Raw genomic sequence first — 18,749 nt, forward strand, 5'->3', positions numbered from 1 at the left:
GCCTTCAGTTCAGTAATTCAGAGTATTGTAAGTCTACACTTAAATGACTTTGACACTGCCATCTATAAAGTAGGGTAAGACAACTACAGAATTACAGAATCCTATTACATGAGAATTTCTAATTTTACCACGACTATTCTACCTATGTTATAGAAGTTGTTATCTGTCTATTTCTATGAAGTACGTCATCATTCATTATTTAGAGAAATTAAAATAAAACACAAAAAACAAAAAAGTAATTGTGCTGTTATTGATTTTATTTTGTAAATACTATAAATTTTTCCGTAAAATTTTGTATTGAACGTCACATTTCACCTAAACAAACGAAGCTTCTTGCTTCCCATTCATCAATAGAGTTAAGCCACTAGCTACTGCTATTGTTACTGCCAACTTAGTAACATACTAACGAGACAATAAAACTGTCATTCTAAATCTGTCAGTTCACAATTCTGAATCTTGGAAAGGCTATGACATCTGGAATCAATTTCAGATGTTTTACAATTTGTCTTATGTACTTTTGTTACGCCCCTGCCATGCCGCCGACATATCGAATATCGCGTCAATATTATCAGCTGAGACCAAATTAGCCATTATAGTAATGTAGAAACGCTAAATGGGCGTAATTTATATATTTTTTATTTATTGTGCCATGTGCCCAATTATCACGGAACATATTTATAGCTATGTGGTAAGTACCCACGTTAGTATAGAGGGAAATGTACGAGATCTGTTCAGAAAATAAACGAATTTTTTTTAAATTTTACTATTAGTTTTATACATTGGTTCTTGTGTCCTTCAAAGTATTCCCCTCCCCTACTCACACACTTTTCCCAGCGGTGCATCCATCACGCAAAGCAGTCCTGGATAGAGCTTCATTTGAAATTGCCTTTAAGGTTTGTGACGAATTTGCTTTAACTTCGGAAATAAGAAAAAATTGTAAGAATCCAGGTCTGGAGAGTAAGGAGGGTGAGAGAGGACAGTAATCTGATTTTTGGCACAAAATTGATGATTGACAACGCTGAGTGTGCAGGTGCATTGTCCTGATGCATGATTTATATCGTCATAATTCTGGTCTCCTTGCGGATTTTTTCACGTAACCGTTGTAAAACACCTTGCTAGTACGATTCACTGTTTCTACTTGAGGCAAGAATTCAAAATGCACAATTCCATTAAGTCGAAAAAAACAGTATCACTTTGACATTGGATCAAGACTGATGTGCTTTCTTAGGGAGTGGGGCCTTTCTGATCGAGGATCATCTTCAGTTGACTGACGACCACTTTGAAATGGTGAAAATTATTCGTAACATTGCGTCACTTCCATAAGGTTGTTTCATGCAAGATTTTACGTTGCATCGTTGTTCCAGAAAATCGCACATTTCAAAAATCGTTACTAACACTTGATCACATTGTATTAGAGGGGGTATGCCCAACCCAATTCTGCCAACTACATATCGCTAAATATCTCCATTAGCACGAAATTCAAAAAGTTCCGTTATTTTCTGAACAAACCTCGTAATTGTAGCTGTGCGGTAAGTACCCACGTTAGTATCGAGAGAATTGTATAAATCATGCTAAGGTGAAATGCCCACTTGGTTCTTATTTTTTCTACCTACATTTTTGGAAGCGAAAGGCTTTTTGAGGGGGTTGTTCCTGTTAAAAATCTCATAACGTAGGAGACGAATGTGAAAATGCAATATGCTTGGTTATAGACTTTTTATTTTATTATTTTCATACACAAGTAGGAGTTACTTTTGTTATAAAAATATTTTATTATTGTTTGTATTGTTTAGTTGTGTTTAACAAAACGTACATTTTGTTAAAGAGGAGGATAACATTTTCTTTATATTATTCTATGTATTATAAATTTCTTAAATAATTCCCAGTTCAGTTACGTGCATTACTTTTCATACGCTTCCAGGTACGTGTACTAGTCTTATCAGAGCTCAACTATTATAATGATAAATTACAATAATATACGTATTTTAAACATAAATAAACGTGCAGAAACCATTAAAGTATATCATTAGACTATGTCAGTGGTGGGTATACAATAATTTCTGGTAAGTGTGTATTATTAACAAAAAAATAAATGTTATATGCATCTCTTAATTATATGAGCATTCTGACAGAAATAAAAGTTTATCAGCGTCACCTATCGTATGAGTTTGGTTTTTAATGACTAAAACTTTGACAGTTTTGATGATAATCATGATTTTGGTTTTACATGATTGGATTTTTGGCGCCATATTCATTGTCTCCTTCTATCTAACTTACCAATTAATATAACACACCAAAACTAATAATGAATAAGCCCATTTCAGTGCGATAATACAGCATAGTGCATATAAACATCAGAAATAATTGGTCATGGTACGAGATATAGAGCTCAAGCAGAGATATTTACTTGATAATGAGGCCAGTTATTATCATCAAGTCATTCAGAAAGTAAAATCTCAACAAAATAAGACGATATTTTTAGGTGCTTCTTAAAAAATGTACCTGCATATTTAGTTCTCATTGAAAGATTTCTAAACCAACTCGCATATTCAGTGTTTCTCAGATTTAGGTTTAGCAAAGTCTCAGAGGAAGACGATACAAACTGACAGTCCAAATTACGAAACTATCGCACTGGGATGGTTAAAAGAATTGGAAGACCAAGAAGAAGCACTTATCGAAGAAATTAATGAAGAATGACCAAACGGCGACGACGAGAATATCAATAAAGTTATAGATAATAAAGATTCAGACTTGGAACATGCAATGTCATGTAACCCAAGCGTGTAATAATGCTTGAAAACAGAGTTGTGCACAGCAGGGTTAAGTGGACCAGAGGATAGTCAGCAGTGACCCACTAGTATCCCTCCCCCTGTAGTTGTGCGCCCGCTTCTACGTTATCTATTAAAATATTTCAAACTAAAAGTTAAGGAGTGTAGTAGTTAATCCAAATAAACAAAGTTAATGATTTTTTATACATTCAGTGCAGTCTTTGTCGGAACAGTTAATAGTAACGACCTGTCAGTAACAGATATAAATATTGAACTAGAGAAACCGCATAGATTATCGACATCAAAAAATTCTCCGACCTTGTGAAACCGTGCCGCTACTGTAAACAGTTACCGTGTGTCAACTATTAAAAGCCAATGACGGCGACCCAACAAAATGTACGCAGTACGTAGATACACATGTACAGACTTTTTTATGGCGTGACTCAGATTTGTTCTACAGGGTGCCCTATAAATATGAAACAGATAGGTAATTCGATTTCTAAACGGAAAAATACGGGGTGTTTTGAAAAACACAGGAAAGAGAGTTGAGTTTAAACTCAAAATACTTCATGGCAAGTGGTTTGCTTTTTAATAAAACTTGCTTTTGAATCTTTCAAATATAAGATCTGACAACAATGTATACCGCAGTTCCCAAGTGTGTGTGCATGCGCTGCGACTAACGGGTTATTTGAGGTCACTCTAGCTTGTCCAGCGGCGGGTTATAAAAAGTTACTAAAAAAAAGTTAGAAAAATTAATTTTTCTCGACGGAGTTTAATAAAACTAACTTATGATACGTGTTTTTAAAGGTCAAAGGTAGTCTCCGTACAAATATGACCTCAGTTCAAGTTACACCCTGTTTAATAAAATTTTCCGATTTGGTGGATCCCCCTACACCTTCTGCTACTGCCTCAGACGACCTCTATAACCTCATGGCTTGAGTCCCACTTATCGATTTTCTGTACAAGGATGTGATTATGTATGCTTTGACAGTTCGACCGCCAACTGCACTCGCACTGCACCCAAATAGTATCATTATTAAAACTTTACGTCCGCTCTTTTCATAGCTATCATCATGGCGTTGGAATCTGTTCGATAAAGATCATTCACTGAATGACTTCATTCAAACCCATGCATATGTATAATGTCATTAAAACCAATGTGTCACTTCATTCCTCGCACACCGTAAAATCAGTGTAAGAGCAGTTAAAAAAATTACGAATGTAGGCACGATGCTAATGGTTAACTGTACTGATTATAATCGAGCATAAACGGGAAATATTATACTTGATTAATAAAATATTTTCAAGGACGACAAGTAAAAAAAAAGGATAATTAACATGTTTTAGTGACCGCAGTATTATTTTGAAGAAGTACATAATTTAAGAAATTGTTAACAATGTTGAAAATTAGTTAATACAGAAAATTATTTAGTTCGTATAACCCTTATCAACATAAATTTTGCGACAAGAGATGAACATTGTTTTTAGTATTTCATTTCAAGTAAGAAGAGCACTGTTTTCTACTCATATACTGGGTGTTAATGATAAGTTTTGCCAAACTTTAATGGCGTATTCTATCGATGAAAATAATCAACTTCTGTCCTATAAAAATTTTTGATAAGACGCTTCCCTACAGAGATACAGGGTGTTAAAAGTTTCAAATATTTATATGATTTTTCCTGTAATTTGACTGGCAAACAATATTTAGTGATAAAATTTGGGGTACGTCATTTTTTAGTGGAGACTACTCTTTCATGGATAACTTATTTCAAAATAAACTCCAGTGGCGTAGTTATTGAGGGAGTAGGAGTTTTTTTTTAAATCGTACGCCACTGGTTTTTAAAATGTACAATCAATTTGTGGCAATAAAGTATTCTTCTAAAGTACAATAAGAAGATACTTAAGTACCTACGTTGCGATTTCCATTTTCTATTGATTGCTAAATGAGTAACAATAAATTCAATACCTAATATTTTTGAGAGATTTCAATACACTATACAATGCCACTGTTTTGTGTTGCAAAAAGTTTGTTATTTTTCATACAACTGAAAACAGATTTTAATAAAAAAAAAATATGGTATTCAATTCATTTCAACTGTAAAATACCAGTACCGTAGGTGGCAGGTTGTTGCTAGAAAAAAGTCATAATTTTGAAACTGTCACACATTTTTGTGGCGTTTTTCTGCTAGTTATGGTCCGTTATACAAATATTGAATTAGCGGATATACATTTTACATACGGTAGAGCGAATGGCAACGCTAGACAAGCTGAACAACTTTATAGACAGGCTTTTCCAAATCGACGTCGTCTAACAAGGAACACTTTTTCAAGCGTACACCATCGAGCTCGTGAAACTGCATGTTTGTCGCTACCAAAACGTCGAATAAGAGAAAGACCTGTTCGTACAGTTCATTTGGAAGACAGAATTTTGGAATATGTAGATGAAGACCCATCTACCAGTACCAGACAGATATCAACAGATTTGGGTGTATTATAACAATCTTGAACGTCTTACGTGAGCAGCAATTACGCCCATATCATGTCCAGCTAGTTCATACATTAAATTAACCTGACTATCAACCGAGAATTGAATTTTGTCAACAATTGAATTTTTACATGCCAACAGCCTGATTTTCAGTTATTAATATTATTTACCGATGAAGCAAAATTCACAAGAGAAACCATTTCGAATTGTCATAATAACCACCAATGGGCGGATTTTCATACATTATCCGCATATTATTTTCCAATGTCGATTCCAAGAACAGTTTTCTCGGAATGTTTGGGCAGGCTTTGTGGGCGGTAAGGTGATTGGTCCCTACTTTTTACCCAGAACCCTCGATGGTAGAACTTATCAAAGGTTCCTACAAGAAGAATTACCACCACTTCTAGAAGAAGTGCCATTGAGGTTACGTCAATTATTGAGGTACATGCACAATGGGGCGCCACCTCATTACAGCCTTATCGTTAGACTGTTGCTGAATAATCAGTATCCTAATCTCTGGATTGGTAGAGAAGGACCCATTGCTTGGCCAGTTCGTTCCCCCAACTTGAATCCCTTGGATTCCTTTTTTTGGGGCTACCTCAAAACCATAGTATATCGTACTCCAGTTCCCAATGTAGAAGTACTTCGAAAGCGCATTGTAGAGGGTTTCGCAAGCATACACACACACACATTATGCAGTTATAGCTCTAAAGCGTATTTAGAAGGTCGAGTTTATTATGTATCCTATAAAGCGTTCAAATCTGAGCTATTTACTGCTGAAGCAGGTGTTCCTCAGGGGTCTAATCTTTGACCCTCATTATTTTGACATTTATTAATAACCTTATAAAAATTATTAAATGTAATAAGCTGCTCTTTGCAGATGTTTTAAAAGTATGTTGTAAGATTGTATGTTTTTACAATCTCAAATATTTTTAATTGAAGATGGTGTGGAACATTTAAGCTTAAATTAAACTGTAACGTTGTTATTCATGAAAAAAGTTAACTATTTATATTTATTTATTCCTTAAGTGCCATTGTTTCCAAACAGATGTTTGATGAGAGATTCGAGTATTATGTTTAACTCAAAATAAGTTTTTCGTAGCATATCTAAAACGCAGCAGAATTAAGCCATGAAATGTTGGATTTTATTTATGTATCATTTTCTAGTATCATATTAACGTATTAAAAACATTTTAATTTTCATTTGTGTCTTCTAAGCATAGTATCGATCATTAATTTGGTGTCATATTTATAGGGTTCATCATTTAGTTATGGAACTGGTTCAAAGAAAATTTTTGAAATTCTTATCAAAAGCTATGGTTTATATCTTAACCGCTGAGAAAATCTAAAACTGTTATTTTCTATGTTCAATCATTAAAGCTAGAGAAATTTATTCCATTAATAGCATCACCGACTCCATACGTATACTACTATTAGAATATTTTAACATCAGGGTCCCTAATTTCCGTTCTAGGCATAATGAAACTTTTTATTTGGTAACAATATTAACAGTAGCTAGGTAGTTTCCGATTAATGTGATAATAGATATGTTTTCAATTATAATCATCAACTTTCTCTTTTTCTTCTCTTCTTTTGCCTTTGATAATTAAAATATTCATTTAATTAAGGGACATTCCATGCCAAATCACTGAGATCGTGACCCGACCATTTTTTATTTTCTTGATTTTTTTGTGTTAGTAGCTCTCTTGAATTTTTTGAAATTTTTATTTCAACCCCTCAAGAAGTTATGAACATTTGAATATTTTGGATAAAAATTTTCAAATACCTACCTGTTAGGTACTTGGCGAAAACTAGAGATATCATAATCTTTAATTTTTTCATTTTGTTCGTTTTGAGATGTAGTTTTATATAAAAAAATACATATTTAGTATTTTGAGTTTTTTTTTGAGATTTAAACCAAAAGTACTTTTTGAAAAAGAGTGGTGTTATTTTTTTTTCGAAAAATTCTCAAAAAAATTGTCTTTTAATATGCAAATTTATGAGATAAATTTTAGAGTAAGATCTAATTTTATTCTATTTTATGTTCGAATTAATTTTTTTGTATTTTAATTTTTTGCAGATAATTAAACCCTATTAAACGAAATTTTACTATAGAAGTAAACCGCTATGACAAATTACAAAAAATACCATATTTTTAAAATTACTTCTACTAATATTGTCATTAAATATTTAAATTATTATTAACTAAATATTCCGATTTTTTTATTTTTCAGTATAAAAAAGTTTGTTTTACATAATGCCATAACACTTGTTATATCTTTGGCCATTTGTATTTAGTAGAAACATTTATATACAGGCTGTTACAAATTCGCTTCTCACTATGGGGACCTCGGAAACGGTAAGAGATACGAAGTATCTTAAATGGGCAAAGTTGCGTAATCAGAGAACCAGAATTTTCGAAATATTTGAAAAAAAACCGAAATTTTGGAAATCCGTTTTTGTTTTATTTCAGCCTTGTTTGAAGTGATTTTTTGCCCTCTATCAAATAGCATAATCCATTTTTGTATGTAACATTTCGTTTCTCTAGGACCATCACCAATTTAATTTTTTTAAATACGACTAGAAATTTTATTACATTTTTTGCAAGCCTTCATGACCCCTAATACTAACGACACTTACATTGTACGATAATTCTATAAACAAAGAAATATAAATAAAAAATTTAGATAAATTTGGAACGAATACACTGAAGATGAATTTTTCGAGACAAAACGTCTGAATCTGGTTCGGGTTGAAGCAGTACAGTATTGAGGGAATGAAGGCTTGCAAAAAATATAATAAAATTTCTAAGGTCGTATTTAAAAAAATGAAGTTGATAAAGGTCCTAGAGAGACGAAACGTTACATACAAAAACTGATTATGCCATTCGATAGAGGGCAAAAAGTGACCATGAGAAAGTGTTCTTCTTTTTTCAATATCACTTCAAAAAAGGCTAAAATGAAACATATACAGATTTTCAAAATTTCGGTTTTTTATAAATACATATTTCGAAAACTAATCATGTTAGCCTTGATTTTTTAGAGGCATAATGTTGGTCCCCTGATTACGCAACTTTGCCCCCATTTAAGCTACTTCGTACCTCTTACCGTTTCCGAGATTCCTGTAGTAAAAACCGAATTTGTAACAGCCTATATATACAGGCCGTTACACTTAGTTAATGACGAAATAAAAAGATTATTTCTAGAACATGGGGGGTTTTATTTTCTAGTAATAGTTGTAAAAAGTAAAAATATGGTATTTTTAGTAATTAGTCATCGCGATTTGCTTCTATAGTAAAATTTGGTTTAATAGCTGTAAAAAATTAAAATACAAAAATTATTTTTCATTCGAAAAATAATAGAATAAAAAAAGATCCCACTCTAGAACCTGTCCCAGAAATTTGCATATTGAAAGACGATTTTTTTGGGAATTTATCGGAGAAAAAAATAATGCCTCTTTTTCAAAAAGCATTTTTTTGAATTGAAAATTAAAAAAAACTATTTTTATATTTTTTTTTTATAAAACTACATCTCAAACCGAACAAAATGAAAAAAAGTTTATATCTTTAGTTTTCGCCAAGTTACAGGTATTTGAAAATTTTTTACCCAAAATATGCAAATGCTCAAACTTGTTGAGGGATTGAAATAAAAATTTGAAAAAATTCGTGAAAGCTGTTGATCTTTAAAATAAATTTAGTAGAGGGCAAATATTTTCTTTTCATACACAAAAACAATTAATCGATCTATTATGTTGTTGACACTGTGGTTTCAAAATGTCATAAAAGTTTAACGTTTATTTTAAACTTTTTTCTGTTAACATTTATTATTTCCGTGTGAGAAGGAACGCTACCTGATAAAATAAAATATAAGGTTTTTTTAGAACTAATTTGAATATTTATTGCTAATAGGTGTGAAGGGGTTTGGAAAAAAACAATTGTAAAACTAATAATCTGTTTTATTAGGTTTATATTGAATGTAGGGAGCACCGCAATATACCATTTAAATATAAACATAATATAAATTATATATAATATATACCAACATTATTGGAAGACGTCAAAGATCTTGCTGTTTATAAGGCACATTAGACTAATCGTAAATAACATACTATATACACAATAATCAACTCTAAAAACATATATACAACATTTTACAAATCACAATCAACTCTAATAAATAATACAGAACTATTGCTTGGATTTCCGCCAAGCGCCTGTAAGGATATGGCTGACATGCTTTTGTAAAACATACTCTTAATAATAAAGTAGGCTTAACTAATACTGAACATATTTCTTATAATTTCTAGACTTTATAAGTAGTAGATATCACAATTTTTATTACGAACTGATCACAAATCTATCTCCAGATTATTTTACCAAGGCCTCCACGGCTTGTCCTCCATCGGTTCAACAGGTTTCCTTACGACTAACGACAAAGGTTTCGGTTGGCTATACATAGTGTCCATAGGCTCGGGACTATGACTTGGAGAGTAGTTGGAAGAAGAACTCGTCGCAGAAGCTGTCGACGCCGTCCTTTCCGGGACAATAGGAACTAATAATGGAACCGCTGAACTCATGTTAACAGGCTGCTGTTGCTGAGCTGCAGAAGTGGGTAAAACCAGAGCGATGTCGCCGTTTGGCAGTCTCGTCGGTACCAACTGGACCCCTGTGCCATTTCCATTGCTTAAAATGATGCCACTGCTCTGGGGTACTTGTTGTTCGACGGATTTCTGAGTGTTGGGCAAAATGTGGACTTGGACTTGAGGAACTTCCTGCGGTTTCGAACCTTGGTTGAGGCAGTTGGCTAGGTGTTGAAGAAGGCGCCGTTTGACGATGGGGTCCAAGCCGGGAAATCTACCAACTTCGGTGGCGCACTCGCTGAAACCGGCTCGGAATTTGTTGATCACGTTCGGATCTGCGGCTGCTGACATAGCCACTTGTTGCCGTTGAAGGTTTTGTAGGTGTTTGACGGTCATTTCTAGGATGTCAGCTTTCTCCAGCTTAGAATGCCTGGCCGGCTGAAAAAAATTAAAAACAGGAGTCAGCAAAAATCTTATATTTCATCGCATTTCATTTAAATGAAAAAAAAATCAAATAAAGAAATATACATATAGTGTAATTTATTAAAAAGGCAACGCTGATAGGTACTATTTGTATTCGCATATTTACATTAAATATAATATATTAATTAAAAGCATTAATACAGAAAAAATACTAATCTATTACATAATATTAAACAAATAGTATTTAAAACTAAAAATATTAATTTTGTCATATACTGGGTGTTAAAAAAAGAGTGTAAAATATTTCAGGAGGTAATAGTATGAACCAAAATAAGCAGAAAAGTCTTAATAAACATGGGTCGGCAAAGTAACGGTTGCGGAGATATGGACCACTATTCGTTTTTCAAACATTTTGTTTTATTAGGAATAAACCGACAAAGGAAGCTTTTAACAAACAAAAAACAAAGTTACAGAAGATGTTCAAAGTGCCCTCCGTCCATTTCCAAGCAGGCACGACATCTTCGTCTCAACGATATTCGAACTCTTTCGAAAACACCCTCCTTGGTTTGGATTTCTTGACACTTTTGATTAATCCGTAGCTGCAGCTCTTCCAGGCTATTTACAGGAGTACCATACACTAATGTCTTCAAATATCCCCAAACAAAGAAATCTAGAGGGTTCAGATCAGGCGATCTTGGAGGCCATAAAACAGGTCCGGCCCTTCCTACCCATCTATGTGGAAAAGTTTGGTGTAAATGCTCTCTAACGGCCATGGAAAAATGAGCTGGAGCACCATCATGCTGGAACCACATTTGTTGCCTCTGATTCAAAGGAATGTCTTCCAAAAACTCATACAGTGTGTTCTGCAGAAAGTTGAGGTAAGCAGCGCCTGTTAATCGGTTTGGTAAAACAACAGGACCTAGAAACCTGTCACCTACAATACCCATCCAAATGTTTAATGAAAAACGTGCCTGATGTCCAGATTCTATTAGAGCATGAGGATTTTCGTCGGCCCAAATATGCGTATTGTGAAAATTAAACACTCCATTTCTTGTGAACCCGGCCTCATCAGTAAAAAGAATGTTTGCAAGAAAACGAGGGTCTTCAGCATCATGACGTAGAAACCAGCGGCAAAAAACCAAACGTGCTTGATGATCATTTATTGGATTTAAGGCCTGTACTCGTTGCACATGGTATGGATAAAGCAGTTGCTCGTGAAGGATTCTCCAAACAAGAGGACCACTAATTCCTACCTCGGCTGATATTCTCCGCACACTCGTACCTGGATTCTGCTCTACCAGTGCTAGAATTTCTTCTTCTGCTCTAGGAGTGGATACCGACCTTGGTCTTCCGGATAAATGGCACTGTTTGCTCAAGGAACCGGTATCACGCAATCTTTGGTGAATTCTTCCAAACATGCGTTGTGAAGGAATCTGGCGATTTGGATAAGCGTCAACATAAAGACGTCGCGCTTCGGTGGCGTTCCCATTAGCACGACCATACATGAAATGCATGTCTGTTAATTCTGCGTTAGAGTAACCAGCCATAGCGAAAGAAAACTTGTGCACTGAGAACAACTGTCAAATACGTACTGTTTATTTCACTAAACATCAACCAACTATTATAAGAAAATACACAACGTTTTTGCAAAATAAAAAAAGGGGCTAAAAAACATAAAACATTCCATATCTCCGCAACCGTTACTTTGCGGACCCATGTTTATTGAGACTTTTCTGCTTATTTTGGTTCATACTATTACCTCCTTAAATATTTTACACTCTTTTTTTAACACCCTGTATATTTTACATATTTGGATACTGCAGCTTTTACTGTTACAGTATTATAAGGTTACATGAACTTATCTCTTATAGTAAAGCAGATATGATAAAAGAGTACAGCGTAATATGATAATACCATAGATGTAAACAGATAAAGATAGGACATACTCCTGCGCATCCTACCAGTTTCCCCACTCTTGTCACCCACCACCACTACGCTGTTGTGCCGTTATACTACAGTCTGTTTTTAAAATAATAATTGTCCCAGTTAAACACCCAGTCGCGGAAAACGGTAGCCTTTATAAAGATTAAAATGTATTCTTCTTTCTATCCTTTCTAATCTGTATGAATAACATCTAATAGTTATATATATATATTATATCGTTTTTTGGCGACTTGGCCATATCCCTGCATTATTTTGCAGGTAGATCTAGCCAGCCATGTAAAAATGTAAACTATTTAAAAAAATAGTCGATTTATTTTGTTCTGTAAATTCTCAAATGAAATTCTGGGTTTGTTTGAATTTAATTTCTTTTGTAACTAAAAATAAACTGTATATGCAGTGCGGAATAACAGGGAAACACATTGTATATACGGTGTGTTCCACGATTTTGTCCTAAAGGGGAATAGCTTCTTTATTTGTAAATTTATGACAAAACGTAATGCATTATAAAAATACTTGTTTATTTTCAAATCCTGAGAAATGTTACTACTTTCTTGTATTTATATACAGTGTTCAAATTTTGAAAAAAATTTTATGTGGCTTCAGGCAATGTATCCCAATCTTTTATAAAATTGAGAAATATCACGTAATTGCTGTAGAAGCAGAACATTGAAAATATAAAGATTCGATTGTTTTGTAAACAAAAAATACCCTATTTAATATTACTTAGGTAGCTTACTTACAACTCTTGAAGAAGGATTCCAAAGTTACTCCAACAATACATCCATGTTTCAATAACAGAATAATAAAATTGTACGACCTCCCAGAAATCCCGATCTGAATTCAATGGATATTAATTAATTATCATTTAAAAATCAGTTTCTGGTTTAATTATGGGAAACTTAAGCGTGTGCAATGTATTTTACTGATGTGAAATGAGATAATTTTTTTATAATATATTAGTTGAAACACATTTACGACGTTCTTGAATTTTCTAATAATATATCCTAGTAACACTATTCGATATTTCAAATAATATAGCATCCTATATATAAAACCAAAATGTCATAATTTTTCTAAGGCAAGCAGGAATTTTAATAAAAATTTTTCATAAATTTACAAAAAAAATATTTTTCCTCTTCAGGATACAATAGTAGGACATACTGTACATTCGAGCAAAATGAAACAACTTTCTAGAATAGATAAAAATAGAACAGAGGAAGCTTTCTTCGAAAATGTTTTAGCAATAGAACCTAGAATACAGTAATAAATTTTACGTATGTTTCGAATTGCTTACGTATTTAACTTACGCATTTGTTTAATCTACAATCTTTTACAGAAAAAATATTAAACTCCCCAACTGACTTTAAAAGCGTTGGAAAATTACGGTCTGGTAGTTTAGTAAACAACCTATTTTACTTTAAACACAGACAAAAAAAGTTGGTACTTACGTCTTTTTTCATCGCGTCTAGGATTAGAGTTTTCAATTCATTCAAGCAATTGTTGATTCTAGCCCTACGCCTCTTTTCCATAATAGGCTTATTGCTCTGCAAAGAGAAAGGAAATCAGCAAACGTAACCGTGAGAAAAAGATTGCTTAACACTTGGGCACGTGCCATCACTGGCATCAGGCCAGGACGAGTGGTCTTTGTTTTATAATTAGCTCGAGACTACTGTGCTCAAATGTCAAATCTATTCAACAGCAAAGTTTATAGACATGCACTTACCCTTCTATTATCACTAACTCTTCTCGTGGATGAAGCAGTGTCGACTGCACTCGCTTGCACCGGATTTGGGGTTGGAGATATACTGTTGGCTTGGATCATGGTCGTAGTAGTTGATCCCGTGGTAGTAACCATCTTAGCACGAGCAATCACAAATAAGTCAATTTCACTGTCACTGAATGTAAAGTAACTACAGTACGACGTCTGTACTAGCCCGCTTGACGCACTCGTTGCCTACCCGCAAGAGGTTTGGCGAAGCTATGCCAGATCAGATCCTCAAACGCACTGGATCCAGCATCCTGGCGGTGGTGGGGGTTTTATTGTATGAGATGAAGGTTTCGGCGCGTTCCCAGGCTCGTTCGGCTATCCTCGGGCAACGGACAGAGCAGGATTTAATAGATAGTGGCTGTAATTATTTTAGCTACCTGTTGATCCTTCGGCATACTAAATACCGAAAGATTATTGCGGCCAACCATATCTATGCACTTGTTGATTTTAAGTGCCAAAGGAGTTATAGCAGCGGTTGTGGGTCGGATTTACTGAAGACTGAAGGCGTAGTTGGTTGCTAATAAACGCTGATTCAACACTGAGGCTGAGAGACAAACAGTGCATATTCCCTTATTTAATTAAAACATATTTTAATTCTAATATTATTATATTCGTTTTTGAGATCTCTACTAATAGACAATTCAGTCCACATCTAGTTAAATAATAATAAAATTATAGCAATCTCATAGAAGTGTTAAAAAATAGACACCTTTAAAGGTGTATGCGTTATAGAATGAACAAAAAAATGAAACATAAAGTACTGATTCTTGAAATATTGAAAGAAGAAATAAAAGTTGCCGAATTTATGACATTTATTTTGATATTTATTTTATATAAAAAAAAGAAAATTGAAGCAATTAAAATATGTTTTCTTTTATGAATGCTATAAGATGGTTAAGCCGGATACATATCTGAACACGAGGGGCATGCTACAAGGCAAAAACCGAACAAAAACAACACAAATACACAAATGTAGTTATTTTGTCGAGGTGCATCATTGTTTTTGCTTAGTTTTTGCCTTGTCTCGTATTTGTTCATGCTCAGATGTGTATAGATGTTACGGATTTTTTTCAGATTATGTTACTCTACAATCTATATTATTGGATATACGTTTAAATATTCTAACTTAACTGAAATTCCTTTTCAGAGTTAGTCTTTTGAACATTGATTGATACTGTTTATTTCATACATATTCACAGTCCAATTAATTGATCTGTTGGCCAAGTCTTAACCAATTTTATAATGAAACTTGATCAATTTGATAGTTCAAGTTGATACAAGTAAAATGAATTTAAATAAGAACAACTCTATAAATTAGGAAAATATTTATCTAGGAACTGATAATATATTTAGCAAAAATATTAGGTTCCACTGTAACTTTGCTGCCTTTGAATATATAGGAAAAGTAAAATATAAAATATTCACTCATTTTTAACGACAATTTCATTTTTTTTATCAGAAAAATTGAGCGTCGTAATTCAGATATATAAATTACATGAGAAACCCAATTGTTTATTTTTAATTGAAATAATGAATTCCTTGTGAAAACCAATTTTCATTTTTCGAAATTGTAAATATCAAAGAAAAAACATATCGTCATGTTAAATTTATTATTTCACTATAATTTAAAATCTTCATAAAGGAACTTGCGTTTTTGCCATATCTAGGATGGCGATGAAAAAATAGAAGAGCTAATACTAAAAAAACTGTATAACAAAAATAATAAAGAAATGTGCAGGTGTTACAAAGGAATATTTAATTATCAGATAAACTTGCAAATTACACATGAAATTTCCTTACATCTAGTTATTTTTAATAAAAAATGTCATAAACACAGGTTAAAAGTATAACCTGTTATAAAGATTATCTTCAATAATCATAAAATTACTAAGATTACCGAAATCATCATCTTGGGAATTAAGTAAATTGCTACGTGAACGATAATATTAAAGCAATTTATCGAAATTAATCTGTTCATTTCCTTTCTAACAAAAAAAAAACTGAGACTAAAAAGCCCACCCTTCTACTATTTTGTGTGTATATAATTATATACATCTACACTTCATTTAATAAAATACGTATTTATAATTTCTAGAATAAAATTATTAATTTAAAAATTTCATGTCGCCATCTATATGTGGTCTCTATTATAAGATATATTTAACGCCAATAATAAAGTAGCATGCTTCTTTTAGAAGCTGCTAGAGTTTCTAGGTTCTGAACTATATTGTTAAAACAGTTAATGTGTTTTTTTTGTATTATTTGCTGAAATTTTATTGAAAGTAAAGTTATTCTCCAATATCTCTTTAAGGTGGTATTTCTGTTTAAAAATAGTGGTAGTAATTGATACAAGAAAAAATTCGTATCAAGACAAAAATTAAGCCGCAATGGTATTCTGTTTTCCGAAGCTCCAAAATCTCATGAACATGAAGGACAATAGCTGCTTTTTTCTTTTTCTATAATGGCCATCACTGGTGATCAGATAATGATGATTAAAAAATTGTAAAATGTGAATTGTGTAACAGTGAAAATTTGAATAGAAAACGTCAATGGGTTTTTTGTTCTATCAAAATTTTAATTATTTTAATTTTCCCTGAGTATTTTTAAACAAACTCTTCCTTGGTATGGTAATGGTAATAGTAAATAGTATTATCCAACATATTTGAAACCAATGTCATGATAAAGTACAAAATAAAAATGTCCACCAATACACAATTCAGTTGGTATCTGGAATTCGACCGTATCGGAGTGTTTTTTGCGTACCACTATTTCCTTTTTTAAGTGTTTTCCAGCGAATATTCGATTCGAAGGTGAAAAAATGGTGGTGTACATTTTGGGCATGTGTTGTAGTTTGTTTTATATTTGTTGGTTTAAAAATTACTGACTTGCTTTTTGGTAAGTATCTAAATTATTTTTAATACGAATGATTATTTTGATGACGTGAATCGTTGGGTACTTTATTTACAAATTTTTGAAATTTATAATTTGATTAAAAGTTAAGTTCCTGTTTAAGCTAAAATTTAAGCACAACACTAGGTATCGTCGTACTACAAAATCGATACATTTTATTTTATTTATTTAAAAACTGGAAAACAATTGTCATGAAATTTACTAAATGTTTCACAATAATAGTTGTTTACATTTTTTCCATAGGACAAGTCGTCTGCCACGTGCACACGTGATATACATCAGCTAGGTAACGTTTGGTTAAGCACTGTTGTCACGTTGTGATGAAACTCCCCAATATTAACACTCGCTGTATTATGAAAACTGTTAATCTTACGCCCCAGTAATATACAACTTTTTTGTTCATTTATAATTACTCTATCTCATGCTGAAGTAATGGCAATCAACCTTCTTACACCCTGTATACAAATGCACATATTATATGTATAACTTAACTTATCTGAAAAATTACATCTACATAAAGGATATCAACAAATTGTATTTTCTACAGCAATAATGCAAAACTATTTAACACAACCTTCTTACGAAGGAACAATACAAAGAGTGAATCTATCTCATTACGTACTTTTTAATAGCCAGTAGCGATACGCAAAAATTCGAGTAGTAGCAAATTAAAACTGTCTTGTGAGGTGAGGCTTTTTGATCATGGCAATTACTGATACAGTTATCATAGTTAAATAATAGGTAAGTGTAGTGATTACTTAATACCAGTTTATAAAGTTAAAAATGTTATAATGAAACTCCCCGCTCGGAGAGGAATCGATCGACATTCCCCGCCCAAGTCCGGTCCTGTCCCGCCGTGGTATGCGGCTCGCAGCGGCAAAATAACCACCGTTCCACGTTCTCCTCCGCTGCGTACTCGTACCTGTGTGTCTGTAATACAGGTGGGTGGTGTGACCGTGTGTCTGGCGGCGAGAGAGAGCGGAGCGGCGGCGGCCACACGTGCCCGTGTGCGTCACGCTCGCGCTCGTGGGAAAGCCCCGCCTATGACCGCGGGTGGCTGCCGTCCGCTGCTCGCTCAAAGTGCCGACCGCGTGCCTGAGTGCCCTCTCCACGTCCTCCCGGGATAAATGCTGATTCATGGATGTACGTCCGCGACTCGCTGCCGCGGCCCTGTCGCTTATCTCGACATGGCGAGGTCGCGAGGCATGCGGCGCGCGGAGCGGTTCTCGGGACGAGGTGAATCACGACTGCATCCGCCATGGGCGCGCGGCTAGCGTTCGACTGGGTAATAACGTCTTTATATATTTTAATTTGCCCGTTCAATATCGGAGTACATATATTATGATATGACATGCGAAAACATTCTAAAATAACAGGGTTTAATTGTAAAAGTCAGAAAGTTCTAAAACTTTACGTAATATTACAAGAAGCTCAGAAAATCAAGCGAGTAAGGAACTTAAAAACTATTTAAGTTTAGTAAAACTGTTTTTCTTTCGAGATTTGTTTCTATTTTTCCCATTTTGTGTTAGTAAGTAATTATGAGCAAATAGTGATAGATATAAAAGCATTATAAAATTAGAAATTTAAAATATTTCATAGTTTATTTATATAATAACAGTTAAGTTTCATTTTTGTGATTTAAATTGATTCTAAGTTATAAATTGTTGTGAAATATTAATTTTAGCCAATGTTGTGTTTGTCTGTGTTGTGTGTTGTGTTCTTTGTTTTGTTTGTATAAATATTTTTTTTGTTGGTTAGCCGCTGATTGTTAAATACAAACCTTCCTTTGTCTCACCAAGTACTTTACCTTTTCCCTTGCCAGCTGATGTTAGATGCTTGTTTTATTATTAGTGATCTCAGGAGTCGGTTCTATTAA

General features: G+C 33.5%; 1 protein-coding gene across 1 annotated transcript; it reads right to left on the minus strand.

Moving 5' to 3' along the window:
• Positions 1-9,188: 9,188 nt before the first annotated feature.
• LOC108907997 (protein hairy) lies at positions 9,189-14,185 on the minus strand. The gene is made up of 3 exons (XM_018711887.1): positions 13,919-14,185; positions 13,644-13,739; positions 9,189-10,266 (listed from the first exon to the last, which is right to left on the minus strand). The coding sequence occupies exons 1-3, from the start codon at positions 14,048-14,050 to the stop codon at positions 9,622-9,624; spliced, it is 873 nt and encodes a 290-aa protein (XP_018567403.1). The 5' UTR covers positions 14,051-14,185; the 3' UTR covers positions 9,189-9,621.
• Positions 14,186-18,749: the final 4,564 nt, after the last annotated feature.

Source organism: Anoplophora glabripennis, unplaced genomic scaffold (genome assembly GCF_000390285.2).
Source record: "Anoplophora glabripennis isolate ALB-LARVAE unplaced genomic scaffold, Agla_2.0 scaffold243, whole genome shotgun sequence".
In the NCBI taxonomy this organism is placed as follows: Eukaryota; Metazoa; Arthropoda; class Insecta; order Coleoptera; family Cerambycidae; genus Anoplophora; species Anoplophora glabripennis.

Excerpts from the sequence above, each read along its gene's own strand:
- LOC108907997 (XM_018711887.1), bottom strand. The coding sequence starts at position 14,050 with ATGGTTACTACCACGGGATCAACTACTACGACCATGATCCAAGCCAAC. Across the intron at positions 13,740-13,918 it reads GAGTTAGTGATAATAGAAGG|AGCAATAAGCCTATTATGGA; the intron begins GTAAGTGCATGT and ends TTCTCTTTGCAG. Across the intron at positions 10,267-13,643 it reads TAGACGCGATGAAAAAAGAC|CCGGCCAGGCATTCTAAGCT; the intron begins GTAAGTACCAAC and ends AATTTTTTTCAG.